Raw genomic sequence first — 16,432 nt, 5'->3', positions numbered from 1 at the left:
AATATCTGGTCGCATACAGCTTCTGTCTGGATTCATGCTGAATAGAAGTTGTGAGTCCAGACTTTAAGACTAATAGTTGAAAGAGATCATGGTAATACATCAGTAAATGTATTTAAATTTTGTAGACCTTGAAAAAAGGATCTTTCTGTGTGAAATGATTAAAGTAAAAATTAAATTGAAACCACATAATTTTGTACTATGATGTAAGTGAGTTATTTAGTTATCCTTAGATTTTTCCTGACATAATTATGATGGCCATTTTTATTCACCATATCCATAGAATTTTCCCAGTTTCATGTGATTTTAAATTAATTACAGCTAATTTTCTGATTGTCATTTTTCTGATTTTGTTATGCCAATTTAATGCTTAAGATGTGAACTTTTTGATTTCTTGCATTTTCAGACAAACAGATTTTTTCAGAAAACATTTTAAAGCTACCTTCTTTAAAATGCATTCTTGATGCTCTTTTCCCCTCCATTTTATACTGGAGGAACAGAGAGCTCTTGGTTGAATTTGCAAGTCTAATTTTTTATGTTTTATATATACATATAGTGGAATATATATTCTACTTGATTAATCAATGCATATCTTGCCTCAAATTTTGCAAGAAATTAAAAACTGCTAATTTTTAAGTCACAGAAAATTATGGAGACTGAACTTATGGAGACTGAAATTATGCAGCACAGGTTTTAAAATGTTGAATTAAACCAAACAAGGTGATCTGTTGACGAGAAGCTTAATGTCATGTAGCTCACTATAATTCCTTTAAAACTGCTCATTACTGGTACTTATATATATTATAAACTGATATATTGTGAATGACATAAATCTGTTGTCACTGTGAATACATGATCCTTTGTACATAATTTTTTGAGACAGGTTCGAGTTTATCTTCATAGTAGCTCATGGGATACCAGAATAGCCGCTGGACAAGCTATTAATTCAATCATTCGTAATGTTCCACAGTGGGATCCATTGGGTGGTTCATCCACAAAAGGTAATTGTGTTCAGTTTTCCAGTGTTTAGTGATTTATGAGATTAAATCAGGTCTTGAAACTTTGCAAATCCCATCACTGTTTATTTTAAGAAAAATTTAAAAAAAAAAGGCGAAACTTTTATATGGTTTAAGTATTTGTTCTACACATTACCAAAAACGGCAGTTAAAGAATTCTTGGTTGCTGTTATGATGTAGTGAACCAGTTACTTTGCATTTGTGTGTGTGTGTAATTTGCATATTCATATACACTTAGATTACTATGTTAATTAGACACTTATATTTGGAGGAAAAAACTCAGTTATCTCATTCTTAGCAGTAAGAGAGTATAGACTAGACCTCTCACGCCAGAAGATCATTGAACCTTGCCTTAAATGCATTCATAGTTTCTGCACTCACCACACTTTCAGGCAATGCATTCCACTCACCAATCACTCTCTCCACACAAAGAACCTGCTTACACTCTCCTTATATAGCTTCCATGGATGGCTTCTAGTTCTACCCTTGCCCCCCTCCCCACTCTATGAAATATCTTCTCCGCATTAATCTGGTAACAACCCCTCACCAACTTATATGTCTCAATCATATCCCCCTCTTCTTCTATTTACAACTGTAAGTTGCATTCCCTCAGTCTCTCTTTATATCTGACATTCCTTAGACCAGACACTAACTTAATAAATCTTCTCCAGTACATCCCCGTCCCAGTGAAAGCCAGGTGACTAAATCTGTACAAGTAGTTCATATGTGGACTGATCAAAGCCTTATACAGGGGAATTATTACCTCTTTACCTCTGCGTGCCAATGTCCTCCTCATTATTGCTATAATTCGTTGGGATGTTCTTACAATTTTAGCTATATGACTCCTGAACTTTAAGTCTCTGTCCATCATCACTCCCAGATCTCTCATCTCCTCTACCTCCTTCAAAATTTCTCCATTAATTGTATACTTTTCATCTCAATCTTGCCTATCAGATTTCAAGACTTTACACTTTGCAACATTAAACTGATAACACCATTCATTTGCCCACTCACACAGTCTATTCAGATCCTCTCCCAAGATCTGCTTCGCTATATCTGCTATATCTCTCTCTCAACTTTGCATCATCGTCAAACATCTGCACATCTCCAGTTAAAAAAAAAAAAAAAAAAAAAAAATCAGCTAACGCCTTTTTATTCCCGTATATACGGGAGTAGGCGAGGCCATTTAGCCCTATCTAACTTTTGGAGACTGAGTGGGCAATTCAATCTCCACTGGTACCCAATCAGAGACAGATGGCCCAAGGCTATCACTAATTAAGCGGTACGCAGTGAAGAGAGACGGCTCAAATGTGCCGCCATCTCGTGGTCTCTAACCCTAACACAATATATTTAATGTCTGAAATAATGTGGGTTCTACGGTCGATTTTCTTGAGTTTACAGGACGAAAAACCCGAGTTTCCGGGAGGAAAAACCTGCTTGCCCGTGCCAGAGATCGACTAACTCGGGAACCGGTCGAAAAAAGGCTTTAGAAAAATTTCCTCTAGTCGCCGACTAGACTCGAAACCAAGACTTCCTTCGTGCGGCCTAGCGCGGTGGTGTGCAAACGCCACATCCACTGAGCTACACAGGCTCTCCAGTTAAGCTGGTCCCAATGTCATTAATGTGCAAGTTAAACAATAATGGTCCCAAAACTGATATCTTTGGCACTCCCCTAGTGACCTTCCTCTTTTGAAATACCACTCCTCAGTATACAACCTGCTGATACATGTCCAACAGATAATCAGCTATCCACCTCGCTAGTCTGTTATCTAATTCCATCTGTTTCAGTTTAGCTACCAGCTTGTCATGTTGCATTCTATCAAAGGCCTTTGAAAAATCTGAGTACACCACTGTATATGCATCTCCTTTATTGAGTAAATTTGTCATCTTGTTGTAATACATAAGCAGATTGCTGAAACATGACCCCCCCCCCACAACAAACCCATGCTGAGCATCATAAAGAATACTCCTATTATCAACCCACTTCTGAATCCTAGTCCTCTCTAACTTCTCTAATAACTTAAATAACCTCAGACTCACAGATTGGTCTATATTTTGTAGCCTTAGTCTTATCTTCCTATCCCCCCTTTCCCTCTTTGAAGTGGAATAATTTTTCCCACCTTCCATTCCTTTGTGACACAACCTGTTGCAAGAATCATGTTTAATATTTATGACAAAGGTGCCATTAATTCCATAGGACATTCCCTTAAGGCACATTGTGATATAGGGTCAAATCCTACTGTCTTATTAACGTCACGTTTACTTAATTCCTCATATACTTCCTGCTCATTCACCATCAGTCTCTTCTTTGTGAAGATGCTTCATGTGCATCGCTTTTGCTTGGATATGGATCGAAACAACAATATCATTTGTTTATTATAGTTTAGCAAATAATCGTGTGTTAGTCACAAAAAAAATTAATAATGATCATAGTTAATGAGAGATGAAAGAGAAAATTTTTAAGACAACAGTTTCAGATAACTGTTAAAAAGATTATTGTTCAATAGTTATGTTGGTAACAATTAAATTAAGGCAATTATTACTTCTTCTTTTTTTTTTAATATTTAAAAGCACTATCTTGTGTGCCCAACAAGTTAATGAAGTGGGCAGTTGACCTGTTCGACCAAAATGGATTTGTTGGTAAGAATAGGGAAGATAAATATTCGAAAGGTGGCAAAATGTTCTGCAGGCTATTATAAAAAATCTTAGAAATGGAGGGAGGGAGAGAGAGAGAGAGAAAAAAAAAAACTTCAAAAGGAATCAAAGATGATAAGGGTGATATGAAAACTGAAGATAAGGCTCGTATGTCTGCAGTAATTACTTTGAAAGACTGTAGAGATATAAAAGTTTTGCAGTGGCTACACTGCACAATTCAGAGGGCTAAGTCAGAAAGTCAAAGTCCAGATGATTGGGGTAGAGCTCTCATAGTTCCCATCTATAAAAAATGGAATATAGCTTAATGTGAGAATAACAGAGGAATTTCTCCACTAAGTGTTCTTGGCAAGATCTATGCAATCATACTTGAAAAGGGGTTGAGAAAGATGTGGAAGAGAAATTTGGAGGAAAGGTTCAGGCTAAATAGATGTTGTCAAGATGATTTTCACTTGAAGACAAATAGTTGAGAAATCATGGGAATATGACAAGCATCTGGAAAAGGCATATGACAAGGTGCCCAGAGAAAAACATTTCAAAACACTACACTTATATTGGGTATAATGTTCTATATATCCATAGTCTATATTTAAATTGTAAGTCAGCAGTTAGAATTGAAGGAAATACAGGAAGATAGCGTGATTTAAATTCAGGTGTAAGATATTGCAAATTATCTCCACTCTTATTCATCATCTGTGTGAATTGCAGTTTGAAAGTAAGTGGCATTAAACCTGAAATTAGAAGCAGAGATATCAAACTTAGCTCTTTGCTTTATGCAGATGATATTGAATTCCTAAATACATACATTGCAAGTCTTCAGGATTCTCTAACTAAATTGCATATCACCTGTAACAATTTTGCATGAAAATCAGCAACAAAAAAGACCAAAAGTATGAACATAGGCAGAAACATAGAAAACATCAGTTTCATTCTCAGTGGTGCAACTACAGAACAAGTAAAATATTTCAACTATTTAAGCTTAGTTTTCAGTGATGATAGCAAATTAAATTTGAAAATAGATTACTGAATAAGCAAAACTGGTATGGCAGAGAGCCAATTGAATAAATTTATATTATTGAATATAAATTTATTCAATTAGAGAGAAATTAGCTGAAAGACAAAACTAGGATATACAACACAGTGTTCAAACCAGTTTTAAGTTATAGATCTGAGAGCTGGATTAGAAGTTTTACTTCAAAGCACTTGATCTAAGATTAGAGATCATAGATATGACAGTTCTGAGAAAAATTTTGGATTGACCAGGTGGCAGCATTGGCAAAATCATATTAAAATGAAGATGTTACAGAATGGAACTTGTCATTGTTATTAAATTCAAGATATTCAAGAATGCATGAGCAGAGATAATCTCACATGGTATGACTACTTACCTCTCCTATGCATCATCAAACACTTGTTCTAGCAGAACAGGTGTTTGATGCCAAGATGGTAGGAAAGAGACTCAGATGAAGGCTAAGATCTGGGCAGATTGATTCAGTCAGATGTGTCTTAAAAGAGTGAAATGTTAGGTATGACAGTATTGGAGTTCTGAGAGAGAGAGAGAGTATTGCAGAGAGTACATATCAGGAAATTGATGATGATGATTCTGCTCTACATAGATATAAACAAATATCACTGGTAATTAGTTTGAACATGCATAAGCAATTGCAGATTTTTTTGTTTTTAATCTGTGATTTCAGTATGGCAAATTTAAAAAAAAATCATTAATAAAAGTTAAGTAATTTAAATTATAATTTTTTGCAGTTGTCAGATGCATAAAGAAAATGTCAAATTATTATTCTTTCTGATTATCATGTGCAAAGATTTCTTTGTTAACAAAAATTGGAACTGAGAAGGCTAAGAAGTCTATTTGAACTAATTGTAACTAAGTCCATTTGAAACCAAACCTTGAAATATAAAGTCAGAAAAAAAAAAGTTAATATTGACTGTTTAAAACTTGTTTTTCATCATCATCAAATTCCTAATATTTACCTTCAGGGGTGTAGAGTGTTTTGTTAAATGTTAAGTGTTTTGACTTCCCACCATACCAGCTTTACTAATTCTCCTCAGGTTGAAGGTTTAATGAAATATCAACAGCACTAGCAAGGGATTAAAACTGATTTTTTTTGATTCCAGTATTTCTTCTCAGTCACTGAGACATCTTCAGAGATTACAAATTACTCTTGTAACACATACTGAAATACAACACAATACTAAATAAAACATGTGAGTGACTCTAAAGTCCCATCTAGGTGTTGTGCCTCTATAGGTATTTGTAGGTGGCATAGGATGTAAAGTTGGATCTCTGATAAGTAATGTTTCCCAAATTTTGGGAAGTTTAATACAACTGTATTTATTTAAATTCGGTTGATTTCTGAGTGCCACTGCAGAATCTAGAAACATTCTTTCTTTTTTGAATTTACTATGGTGGAACGTGGTGGTTTTTTTCCAGGAGATCCTGTGGTTGTATTCAAAACATGGTTTGCAAGGCCAGATTGACCATAGTCATGGTTGCAGGTGTATGATTTGTGTTCTTCTAAACAGATGGTTGCTGATCTACTTGTCTGTCCAAAGTAAGCCACTTTGGGTACTTCATATACTCTAGGCACTGAGAGAGGAGGGAGCTGATCTTGGTAGAACTGCTAAGGTAGCAAGTTTATAGTAAGGCTTAAACACTGTGTGGAGGTGGTACTTTTTTAAGCACCTGGTTATTTTTCTGATGTGCCACAGATGTTGGGTGTGGTGATGGCATTTCTGAAATCCTTCTGAAAAGATGGCCAGGGAATGGGGAAGGAACTGATTATTTTTTAAATTCTGTAATTGCTGTATCCATTGGAAAGGAAGGTGTTGTGTATGTGGTTGAGTAAAGTGACTGAGACAAAATATTGGAAGCATTATAATTAGTTTTAATCCTTTCCTAATGCTGTAAATATTTCATTAAACCTCCAACATGATGTTCTCACAGCACTTAAGCCTCAGCACATGGGCTTTACTAATTCTGTTGTCTATTATAGGATATTATGATAATACTAAATGAAAAGTTACACCATTGCTAACTTCCAATCAACAATTTTCCTCAAAATTAATCTGTTATCTGTCAAGACTCCAACATTATCAGACTTTATGTTTCTGTCTTCTAAGGGGCACTTGTTGCTGTATCAATCCACCTACATCGTTGTCATTCTCTAGTCTTTTCTTGCCACTCTGACAAAGAACACGTTTTGCTAATCTTTGCTCTCCAATTCTGTTTAAGTGACCATACTCTCTGAGATTATCTCTGCTAACACATTCCTGAATGCTAACAATGGCAAATTTTTTCTTAATATCTTTTTTGAATGTGTTACTGCCATTGATGCCATCTGTTCACTTCAGTAATGTTTCTCGGAACTCACATATCAGAGGTATCCAGTCTTTGATCGAGGAAGTTTTATTTTTAACCTAGCTCTCAGATTCATAGGTTAAAATTGGTTTGAACACTCTCTTGTATAAAAATAGGCTAAATGTTTCGACTAATATCTTTCTTCTTGTAGACATGCTTATATGTTGATTATGCATTACTAAATCACTTAAAGAATTCACAATGTAGATAAGAATATAAATTAAATCACACTTTAATAAATATTTCTGATATTTCAGCAATGTCACATTGCCATCTTCAAAAGGAACTTACAAAAAAAAAGGCACTACAACACAGTAACTGAGAATGAAGTGATGAAGCTATTGTTCTCCTAAAAGTCCTGATGGTGCCCCCTAGTGGGCTAAGTAGGTGTTCTTGGCCGTTGGGCTGAAGGTCTGCTGATGTAAGCCTCCCAAATTTGGGGAAGTCTCATACAACCAAATTTGTTGAGGTTTGGAGAGTTTCTTAGGGTTGGGGATGATTCCATGAATAGTCTTTCGAATTTATATTTGCTACAGTATATTACTATAGCTTTCTTCCACCATATTCTGTGGCATGTATCCAGAGCATGGTCTGCAAGACCAGAGTGGCTGTACTTGTGAAAACGGATGTAGTCCTTGTGTTCAGAAATTTTGATGTCGCTCTCCTGCCTGTCTAGCCATAGTAAGACTGTTTACAGCTGCAAGGGACCTGGTATACACGAGGTAGGTCTAGGGAAAGTGGTTGGTCTTTAGTGGAGCAGATAAGGGATGCCAATTTTCTGTATGGTCTGTAACAGGAGGTCAAGTCATGTTTTTTTAAGATTTTGGTAATTTTTTCCGAGGTGCCTCAGATGTAGGGAATGGTGATGGATTTCGAGTAATCCTTGTTGTGGAGGGGGGTTGTGGTTTGTTGGTTTCAATATTTTTTGGTTTTATTTTTTGGGGGGGGGGTAACCATTGGCTGAGAAAGTGTTGAGGATGTGATTTAGTTCAGTGTTTAGGGCCTTGTTGTTAGAACAGATTAGTTCAGCCCTATTGTATAGTGTTTTCAACGCTCCATATTGTTGTGAGGGAGGGGGGGAGGGATTGTTGGTGAATGTACCTGCCTGTATGGGTGGGTTTTCTATAAACTGAGAAAACCAAGGTTCCATCAGGCTGGCAGGTGACTAGTGTGTCTAGGAAAGGGAGGCTGTTGTTTTCCTCTTTTATCAGGGTGAACTTGATTTTGGGGTGTTGGTTGTTTAAGTGTGTTAAGAAGGAGAGGAGTGTATCAGAGCAAGTGGCCAAATAGTGAACATATCATCAATGTAGCGAAGCCATATGGTTGGTTTTTGTGGGGCAGAGGCTAAGGCTTTTTCTTCAAAGGTCTCCATAATGAAATTGACCAAGGGTAGAGAGAGTGGTGAACCCATGGCTGTCCCCTCTATTTGTTTGTAGAATTTTCCCTGCCAAACGAAATAGCCTGAGTTCATTGTGAACTGATATAGGGCTGAGATATAGGGAGAAAATTTAGCTTGGATTAGCTCTAAAGTTTCCTTGAGTGGGACATTTGTGAATAAGGAGGAGATGTCAAAACTGACCATTATGTCAGTATGTTGGAGTGTAAGGTTTTTCTGTGCTGGCTTTGAAGTGGGCTGAGTTTTTTATGTGTGATGGTGTGTGTTGCCAGTATAGTGTGTGAGCGCTTTGGCCAAATGCTTAGCTGATTTGTATGTGGGGGAAATCAATGCCATCCACTATGGGACATAATGGCACATTTTCTTTATGTATTTTTGGGAGTCCATAAATACGGAGGGGGGGGGGTATAGAGTTAAACGGCTTTAATCTGTTGGTAACTTCTACAGGCTGAGAAGTGACTTTCTTAAGGAGCCTGTGAAGTTTTCTGTTTTGTGAGTTGGTGGGATTGTATTCGATTTATCTGCTCCACTAAAGACCAACCACTTCTCCTAGATCTACCTGGTGTATACCAGGTCCCTTGCAGCTGTAAACTGTCTGTCTTTGGCCAAACAGGCAGGACAGCGAATATCACAATTTTGGAACACAAGGACTACATCCGTTTTCACAAGTACAGCCACTCTGGTCTTGCAGACCATGCTCTGGATACATGCCACAGAATATGGTGGAAGAAAGCTACAGTAATATACTGTAGCAAATACAAATTCGAAAGACTATTCATGGAATCATCCCCAACCCTAAGAAACTCTCCAAACCTCAACAAATTTGGTTGTATGAGACTTCCCCAAATTTGGGAGGCTTGCATCAGCAGACCTTCAGCCCAACTGCCAAGAACACCTACATAGCCCACTAGGAGGCACCATCAGGACTTTTAGGAGAACAATAGCTTCATCACTTCATTCTCAGTTACTGTGTTGTAGTGCCTACGTGCATGTGCTTTTTTGTAAGTTCCTTTTGAAGATGGCAAAGTGACGTTGCCAAAATATCGGAAATATTTATTAAAGTGTAATTTAATTTATATTCTTATCTACGTTGTCAATTCCTTAAGTGATTTAGTAATATCTTTCTTATTTCACGTAAATTTATTCAGCAGACTTTCCACTATACCAACTTTACTAATTCCGTTGTTTATTTCCATATTTAATTTGCCATCTGCACTAAAAATTGTGCCTAAATAACTGAAATGTGATACTTGTTCTATTGGTTAACCATTGAGGATATAGTTGATGTTTTTAATTTTTCTTCTATTTTCATTGTCTTTCTCTTTTTATTGCTGATTTTCATACCAAGTTTATTACAATGGTTATTCAATGTAGTCAGGTAATTTTACAGACTTGTACTTGATTTCTTCAGAAGTATGACATCATCTACAGACATTAAAGAGCTCAGAGTAACTTCTCCAATTTTGATATCAGATTTAATACCACTTTCCTTCATAATGTGATCCATATAGATAATGAATGACACTGGAGATAATATGTATTCTTATTGCACAGTTGATTTAACCTCAGACCATCTTCCTGTACCTTCTTATTCTAGCTGCCAACTTACAGCATAAATAGAGACCATATATTGCTTGATGTAATGTCCCATTTACACTGTATAACTGTAGCATTTTGGAGCTTTCCTCTTGGTACCTTGTCATATACCTTTTCCAGATCAACAAAACTTAAATACAAATCCTTGTTATATTCCTAAGATTTCTCAGCAGTTTGTCTTAAAGTGAAAATCTGATCCTGACTGCCTCTTGGACCTGAATCCAGCTTGTTCTTCACCATGCTTCCCTTTCACAAATTTTCTTAGCCATTTCTCAAGTATGCTTGCATAAATCTTACCAGGAACATTCATTGGGGAAATATCTCTGTAATTGACACGTATAGTTAAATTTCCGTTTTTATAGGTAGATGCTATGTGATCCCTACTTCAATCATCTGAAATTCAATCCTCTGACTAGGTCTTCTGAATTATGCAGTGCAGCCACTGTAAAACTTTTATACCTCCACATTTGAGTATTTCTGGTCAAATTTCATCTACTCCAACTGCTTTTCTACATTTCAGGTTTTTTGGATTTTTTGTATGTCAAGTATGGAAATATATTCCTGTTGGGTGTTTCATACCACTCTGCTGTCTTTGCTCTTTAAATTTAGCAATCTTTCTAAGTATATGCTCCAGACATCTAGAATATCTCCATCTTCAGTTTTTATGTTGCCTTTATCATCTCTGTTTCCTTTTGCAGTACTCTTATAATAGCCTCCAAAATATTTTGCCACCTTCCTAATATTTTATATGTTCTATGTTCTTCCCAAAGTCTTCCCATGTCTTTTGTTTCATATGGTACTTAGCTTTCTTACATTTTTCTCCGTATTTTGTCAGAGCACAAGCTAACTTACTTGCAATTTCTTTCTTTTAAGGTTACACAGTGGTCAGCATTCATAGTGAAGACTTTATGGAGACACAACACATGTGTTAGAATAATTACTTTGCTTAACATTAAGCAAGTAATAATCAACGTTTCAACCACTGTATTGAGGTCATCGTCAGGAATCATAATATACATAGAATATACAAGCTACATGCCCTTGCACTATTCAAAAGTAAAATGAATCTAACGTTCCAAAGACGATGCCTGTCAAAACAGCTCGCACCCCCATTACTCCCACCCCTGACTTTTTCCCATAAATCCCTCCTCTTCCCCCCAAAAATATTTTCTATCTTCAGATCCTTCTCTCACCTCCCCCAAACTCTCTCTTTCCACCCTTAATAATAATAATTTTATACATATAAAAAATCCGGATTTTTTCAAATAATTCCCCCACATTACTTTTACACATAATTTCGTAATCCTTCCTTTAACAGCTGATGAATGTATATCGCTAGGATAATGAGACAGAAAACAACATCCAAAAAGGTATGTCCAAATTTTCCTCCTATATTATTCTTCATATATTAGTTTTATAACACTTCAGTAATGCCTAAGTTTTGGGTAAAGAGCCAGTGACATTGTAACAAAAGGGGCACTCCTAAATGAAAGTAGGCTATATTAGCCATTAAAATAATAGTTTATTTTAGAAGAGTAACATGGGAATTTTCCCAGAAATAATACCTATGAATTTTAATATTTGTTAATCATTTATCCTAGCATGATCTACATTGATGATCTACAAAAACGGAACTACATTAAACAATTTCTACAGTCCTTTCATATTGAGATTTTCTTCCATCTGGGGTTGTTCTGGTTGCTGTATAGATTGAAGATGGGTCCTCCACATTCTTGGAATAATTAATCCATCCATCCAGCTGAACAAAAATGATGGGTTAATTATTCCAAGAATGTGGAGGACCTATAAGGAGACAGAAAACAACATCCAAAAAAGGTATGTCCAAATTTTCCTCCTATGTATATTGTACAGCAACCAGAACAACCCCAGACAGAAGAAAATCTCAACATGAAAGGACTGTAGAGATTGTTAAACCTCCCCCAACCAGCCATGATGTCTATGGACGTCTAGCTGAATCTGGATGCGATTCTGTAACACCTGTTGAATAACATGGATAAGCAGTGCAATTTGGTCTCACTATTTCATCCACCTCGACTTGTAAGGAGGTTAATGTAATTCTGTTTTTCTTTTTTTTTTCTTCTTCACCAGAGGTCAGGCTAGGATAAATGATTAACAAACATTTAGATTCATTTTACTTTTGTATAGTGCAGTGGCATGTTGCTTGTATATTGTACATATGTATGTTTTCTGATGATGACCTGAATACAGAGGTTGTCGACTTGCTTAATGTTAAGTAAAGTAATTATTCTGACACATGTGTTGTCTCCCCATAAATTCTTCACTGTGAATGACTTACTGCCAAGAACTTTCAATATGTTTTCTTTTCTGCCTTTATTGCTTTGTTTTGATTTTTCTATTCTTACAACTTCACCACTTGCTTCTCTGGCTGCATCAATCATTGTTTTCTTCAGGGTTTGCCATTGAATCCCCAAGTTTTTGTTCTTGTTTTGAAACTCTCATTATTTTTGAAAGATGCTTGTGTATTAGAGTGTATAGTTCACCTCTGAAATCCAGTCAACTTTGATTTGTTTTAAAATTTTCTTACACACTCTTCTTTTCAATATGAAATTCAATTGTTCCTCAAATAAAACAATAAATAATAAAAACTAAATAGTGATCACTTCCTGTTTCAAATCCTCTGTGCTCTTATGTTCTGAACTACTGGAATAACATTACTATAAACTATAACATAGTGAATGTGACTTTTGTTATTCCTTGTCTTCATGTGAGTGCAAATTTTTATGTTTGAACATGGTTGTAACAATAACTCATCCATGTCCTGAACAGAAATCCAGCATATCCAACAAACCTGTTTCTTAAATATTAATTTTCATTTAAGGACAAGAGTTGTTCCATTTAATTATTGCTTTGTGTGTATGTATGTGTGGGTGGGTGCACGTGCAGGTGTATATACAATTCTTTTTTTTTGGGGATGGAACTGTGTGCAAGCACCTTTATTAACAGTGTCACGTGACATATGGATCTGTTTTACTTTTCAACTTTCTCTTCTTGCAAAGAATGCATACCAGGCCCTAATGTACGATGAAAAAAGTACTGTAAATATACTGTTTGTGTGTGTGAATATATATTTATTCTTTTTATTCTTTCATTTCAGACATGAATGATGGGACTACCAAAGTAATATGTAAAACAGGACGAATGAAATTCTCACAGTTTGACATTAATAAAGTTATTAAGAATGGTAGTGATTTATTGGCTTCAGAGGGTACAGAATATGAAACTAACGAAGTTACTGGTAAGGCTTTTTGTTGCTTTTTCCAACTATAAATATATACATATTTAAAAAAGTGTAATTATGAAAACAGGTAATTATTACAGAAACTCATTTGAATCAGGTAATTATTTAGGTAAGAAATAATATTGTCTCATTTTGCTGATAGCAAAATAATTGACTGCTTAATATGAGGGTAGTCTGAAAAGAAAAGTTCTTGGCTTAGAGGCAGTGATACCAAGATGGAAGTGATGGAGAAGTCATCTTTACCTGTACGAGTTGCCAAAAGGTGTCTCACCTTATTAAATTACTCTGGATTTAAATTACTCTTTTATGGGAGTGGCTCTGTGAGCGCTGTTCCATGGGAGAGGGGACAAGCAGTTGTGGTCAGAATTACCTAGAGGGCTCACTATTCACTGTCGAAACCTTGCCTGTGCAGTATTCACTAAAGGCTACATCCCCAGGCTTTTCCAAAAGAATATCAACAATTTACTTTGCTTTTGACCTCAGCCCACAAACAGTGTTTCAGTGGATTTGGTGGAGGTGGGGGAATTATTTACGATAATTCTGATGAACATACACCATTTAAATATTTATAGAAGATGCATGCAGTAGATAATAGATGCCTGTGTAAGAGTGTTTGGAGTGAGTTGTTAATCAGTCTGACTACTCTCTTCTGTATTGTGTTGAGTATTTTTAGGGAGCGCTTAGGGGCACCTCTTTAGATTTGCAAGCAGTACTGAATGGATGGATGGACAGATTTGTGATTTGTACAGGGTTAATAGCTGTTTGGGGGTAAAGTAATGCCTCGACCAAAGAGGAATCTGAATTTTTTGGATGCTGAGGAGGCAGTGGTTGTAATGTGTTTATGCCAAGAGAGTTTGGTAATTCCAAGGAGAGAGAGATCTTCTTGCCTGGAGATTTGGGTAACTGCCAAAGGTAAGGCTGGGATAATTTTGTGGAAAATAAGGCTGAACTGCATTTTGCAGGCTTTGAAATTGAGAAAATTATCCAAGCCCCATCAAATAATGGTTTGGAGATCAGAATTTAGATTTATAGAGGCTGTTGCTGTGTGAGGTGAGTTGTAGTTTGTTTGATGCAAGATTTGTCAAGTGAGAAAGCAGGATATAGTGTATTGTTGTTGGAAAAGCTATGTATTGGATTGGTGGTCAACTGGAGCAGGTGACTGATGTATAGAAGAAACAGTGTGGGTGAGAGGACAGAACCTTGTGGAACCTCATCATTAGTTGCATAGTTAGAAGATAGGGACCACCAGTTGTCACATACAATGTGAGAAAACTGGCAACCCGGTTGCAATAATTACGGGACAGACCGAATGATGGAAGTTACTTAATAGGCCATTCTTAATAGACCTGGTTGAAAGCCTTGGAGATATCTAGTGCAACTGTAAACTTCCTGCTTTGTCTTAATCTTATTTTTTATAGGCTTTAAGATGTTGTTAAACATCGACTGCCTTAATTGTCGGCTGTCGCCATTTGTTACATTCTACTATATCTTATATACTCGCACTCTGTAGTCTAACAAATATATTTGTTTTTGACTGTGCCAGTTAGACTACATACTGAGTGTGAGTTTTTAACATTATAAACTGAAGACAAAGCAGATATAGTTTTTATTCCCCACTAATTTTATACTTTAAATCATTCATGGCTTGAACTTAATCACTTAGTCTTAGATAGATACTCAACTTTTCATTACTCAATCACATGCAGGTTCGAATTTTTAGGGATAGATAGTGCATTGACAAAATCAGTCCAATGTGTTATTAACAAACCATTTAATCAAATCAAGAATTCTTATGACACTGTTCAATCTACATTAGCACATTTATACAACCAAGTCACAATTCGTAGTTTGAAATATTTCTAAATTAGGTTTAGTTCTCCTACATTTCTACTCTTAAAACCTAGATACAATTTAATATATCCTACTAGTCATTCTTATACTACAATTTGAATGTTAAGCACACCTTGAATGAGCTTAATCTGATATTAATTTATGCCTCATTCAATATTCTTCTTACTCTTATAATATTAACTTACACAATCTTATCATAATTATTTATATTGTCACAATTCACTATGAACAGAGACACACTTGATGTGAATTTGTTCGGAATTATTATATATCTAAGTACTTACAGCGAGTTGCAATCTTTACAATACTCTCATTCAGTACTGTCCATTACATGATTCTTTTGTCCACACGATGGTGCTCCCTTTCTCTTTCTTTCTGCTGGCTTGTTCTTGATCTCCAGCCGAATTTCTTCTATATCCGAGTCGTCAATAATTCTCTAACCTCTCAAACCCTTAATTTGGCGACATGGTGACAATGACTGCACAACAAGTGGTTTCTATGCCTACAAAGATTCTTTTCCATGGTGGCAATGAGTAGCTCTCTTCTAATGAGGCGTTGTGGCAATCGACAGCAGACTTCTCATGGTGGTGGGCCCATTCCATGGGTCCACCACCATGGATGTTCTGATGTAAGGTGCTTCTCTTTCAATGACTGACAGTGACCTTCACGTGGCAGTGGACCCAGGTAAGAAAAGGCAGAATCCCAAGACTTCTTTCTTCTGATGACCAGTGGCAGACTGCACATGGCAGTGGACCCAGAGTAAAGAAGACAAAGTCCATTTTGACATGCGAGCTTATAAATGCCCAGACTTCACATTGTACGCACGCATGTGCACCTCTCTCTCTCTCTCGAAACTTCCATAAATTGTCATGCATCGACATCTGAACATGATGATGTCACACTTGACCAGTCTTTCAAAATTACCATATATGGACATGTATTAACTTCGCTACATGATATCACGTATTAGTTTAATCACGTCATCCATCACGTATTTCACGTATTAGTTTAATCACGTCATCCATCACGTATTTCACGTATTAGTTTAATCACGTCATCCATCACGTATTAGTTTAATCACATCATCCATCACGTATTAGTTTAACAAAGTTTCATAATTAAATTATTACATATAAAAGGATTTATAGCAGTGATTATCACCCTTTCTTGAGTGTGAAATACCTAAAAAGAAGGTGTGAAGAAAGTGGAAATCAAAGCTAAAACTGAAAAACTACTTTATTGAAACTAAAACATTTAATGAAACTATT

At 36.1% G+C, this 16,432-nt stretch overlaps 1 protein-coding gene across 1 annotated transcript in view; it reads left to right on the top strand.

The window, feature by feature from the left end:
- Window positions 1-16,432, top strand: part of Hel89B (histone acetyltransferase 1) — an 863,997-nt gene that overhangs the window by 73,682 nt on the left and 773,883 nt on the right. The window contains exons 3-4 of the mRNA XM_090405810.1: window positions 881-998; window positions 13,170-13,310. Of these exons, the coding sequence (XP_090261936.1) occupies window positions 881-998; window positions 13,170-13,310 (259 nt within the window). The remainder of the gene's footprint in view (window positions 1-880; window positions 999-13,169; window positions 13,311-16,432) is intronic.

Source organism: Typopeltis vanoorti, chromosome 15, assembly GCF_054136105.1.
Source record: "Typopeltis vanoorti isolate ZY-2024b chromosome 15, IOZ_Tvanoo_1.0, whole genome shotgun sequence".
In the NCBI taxonomy this organism is placed as follows: Eukaryota; Metazoa; Arthropoda; class Arachnida; order Uropygi; family Thelyphonidae; genus Typopeltis; species Typopeltis vanoorti.
Note: the sequence above shows the minus strand (reverse complement) of the source record. Positions and strands in the feature narration are given on the sequence as shown.